Source organism: Chiloscyllium plagiosum, unplaced genomic scaffold (assembly GCF_004010195.1).
Source record: "Chiloscyllium plagiosum isolate BGI_BamShark_2017 unplaced genomic scaffold, ASM401019v2 scaf_71131, whole genome shotgun sequence".
NCBI lineage: Eukaryota > Metazoa > Chordata > Chondrichthyes > Orectolobiformes > Hemiscylliidae > Chiloscyllium > Chiloscyllium plagiosum.
Genome location: NW_025205282.1, coordinates 2,842 through 5,385, shown reverse-complemented (window position 1 = coordinate 5,385; position 2,544 = coordinate 2,842). Strand labels below are relative to the sequence as shown.

The 2,544-nt window shown below is 49.9% G+C and overlaps 1 protein-coding gene across 1 annotated transcript in view; it reads left to right on the top strand.

Moving 5' to 3' along the window:
• LOC122546432 (phosphofurin acidic cluster sorting protein 1-like) overlaps nucleotides 1-2,098 on the top strand; it is a 5,771-nt gene extending 3,673 nt beyond the window's left edge. The window contains exon 3 of the mRNA XM_043685145.1: nucleotides 1,488-2,098. Within this exon, the coding sequence (XP_043541080.1) occupies nucleotides 1,488-1,603 (116 nt within the window). The 3' untranslated portion in view covers nucleotides 1,604-2,098. The remainder of the gene's footprint in view (nucleotides 1-1,487) is intronic.
• Nucleotides 2,099-2,544: the final 446 nt, after the last annotated feature.

Genomic DNA, 2,544 nt, shown 5'->3' with positions numbered 1-2,544 from the left:
CTGACCTGCACATCTTTGGACTGTGGGAGGAAACCGGAGCACCCGGAGGAAACCCACGCAGACACGGGGAGAATGTGCAAACTCCACACAGTCAGTCGCCTGAGGCGGGAATTGAACCCGGGTCTCTGGCGCTGCGAGGCAGCAGTGCTAACCACTGTGCCACCGTGCCGCCCACGAATCTAATCTAAATCTAATCTAAAAAAAAAAATTGAGGGTGAATGTTTTGAAGAATTAACTTCCTGGGACCAGCCTCATGGCTGGAATGATGTTGATGATGACAATCAATCAGAAAAACAATTCACTGTGAATGGGAAGACTTTGGCTCCTTTTTGACCATTGGGACCGAGTAGTTCCTGGTCAAGAGGTGCATCAGATGCAGTATTTGGCCTGCTCTGCTGGGGTCAGGAGCTGCAGCCTTCTCTACCTATCCCACAAACACAGATGGACCGAATGGCTTGGCTGTTACTGTGCTGTACTGTTGCTGCCATCTAGTGCTCAAGAGTGTGATAAGAGAACCTACTTCACTTGAAGAGGAAATAGGGAGAGCTTCAGCCCATCAGGAGTTGTAAAAACTCCTTGCCAACAAGCTGTCAGGTCCACCATAAGAGCTAGCAAGTATTGTCAGACTAATCTATACTCAAACAGAAAACCTTCCATTGATCAAAGTCCTCAGGCAGCTTCTGATCCATCTCCCAGCCACACGGAGATAGCAGCAGCCAATCCCCAGAGCTGAGGGCATAGGGGTTAATGGTAATATAAAAGTATTTACTCAATCCGGTAGGCATTCTCGAGAGAAATCCTAACAAAACCATACAACCCGAAAGTAGAAGAGGGTTCACAATTCCTGACCCTGTGGAAATAGGTGTCCTGGCCACAGGGAGTCTCCACCTCTCCATCATCCACCCCCTGCTGCGACTCTCGTAGAACATAGAAAAGTACAGCACAGAACAGGCCCTATGGCCCACGATGTCGTGCCGAGATTTAATCCTAATGTAAAATACAGTAACTTAACCTACGCACCCCTCAACTCACTGCTAACCATATGCCTGTCCAGCAGTCGCTTAAATGTCCCCTCAGAGTCAGGTTTGGACCTACAGCAGCTGCTGCTATCAGCCCCTGAGCCCTTCTCGAGGGAGTGTAGCGTGTACGAATCTCCAGCTGCTGCAGGCTGCTGTGACATTGACCTGGTTACACCAAAAGGTAGCTCCATCACCACAACCTCTGTATGCCCATCAGTTCTTGCAACTAGCCCGTCCCTTCCAGAAATATCCACATCTCTTATGCAGTCCTATCCCTCCAGAGACTTGCTTGGTGCCCAGGGTTTAGCTAAGCTGCTGGATCTGGGCCTCAGTCTGGCTTTACTGATAAATGCCTGAAGATATTGGATGAGTTGAAGGCCCCAATGGATGATGATGGTGAGGGAAGGTGAGTGTGACAGAAGGGATGTTAGTCTCTCTCTCTGCATTATGTCATGTCGTGTTTTCTAGTCTCCATCGATGGAGTCGAGTGGAATGATGTCAAGTTCTTCCAGCTGGCAGCACAATGGCCCACACACGTCAAGTACTTCCCTGTAGGAATATTCGGATATTCAAAAACTGTGTGATGGTTGGAATCAGACTCTGGCAAGTACTGCCTGACCTTTCCCTGTGGAAAAACTGTGACTCTGGCTCACACCCAGGTGGGTTTCTGATTTAAAAGCCAGACAGAACAGTTGACATTTTTTTTTAACTTAAGAGCCAAATGACTCAGTGTGGAACACAGACTGTGAGGAGCAGGGTCAGCGAATCCTCACAGAAGCACTTTCCAGAACATTCTTGTCTACCTGAATTCGTAACTTTGAAGTAAAGAAAAAATAAAGGAAGAAAGCTCCCGGAGTAAAGCTCAGTGGGATCCTGTCAGACAATACTCTCATCAACTGGCACAAACAATTCACCCTCTAGACGCACACCATTTATATCTTGTGTTCAAACAAACATTTCTTCATATACGTGAGACAAGGTGGGTAGATTTGTGTGAGATTGTCCCCCAGTGAGAGTCAGTGTGTGTGTGTGGGACTGTCCCCCAGTGAGAGTCAGTGTGTGTGTGGGTCTGTCCCCCAGTCAGAGTCAGTGTGTGTGCGTGTGGGACTGTCCCCCAGTGAGAGTCAGTGTGTGTGTGGGACTGTCCCCCAGGGGGAGAGTCAGTGTGTGTGTGAGTGAGACTGTCCCTCACTGAGAGTCAGTGTGTGTGTGGGACTGTCCCCCAGTGAGAGTCAGTGTGTGTGTGTGTGGGACTGTCCCCCAGTGAGAGTCAGTGTGTGTGTGTATGGGACTGTCCCCCAGGGAGAGTCAGTGTGTGTGTGTGGGACTGTCCCCCAGGGAGAGTCAGTGTGTGTGTGGGACTGTCCCCCAGGGAGAGTCAGTGTGTGTGTGGGTCTGTCCCCCAGTCAGAGTCAGTGTGTGTGCGTGTGGGACTGTCCCCCAGTGAGAGTCAGTGTGTGTGTGGGACTGTCTCCCAAGGAGAGTCAGTGTGTGTGTGTGTGAGACTGTCCCCCACTGAGAGTCT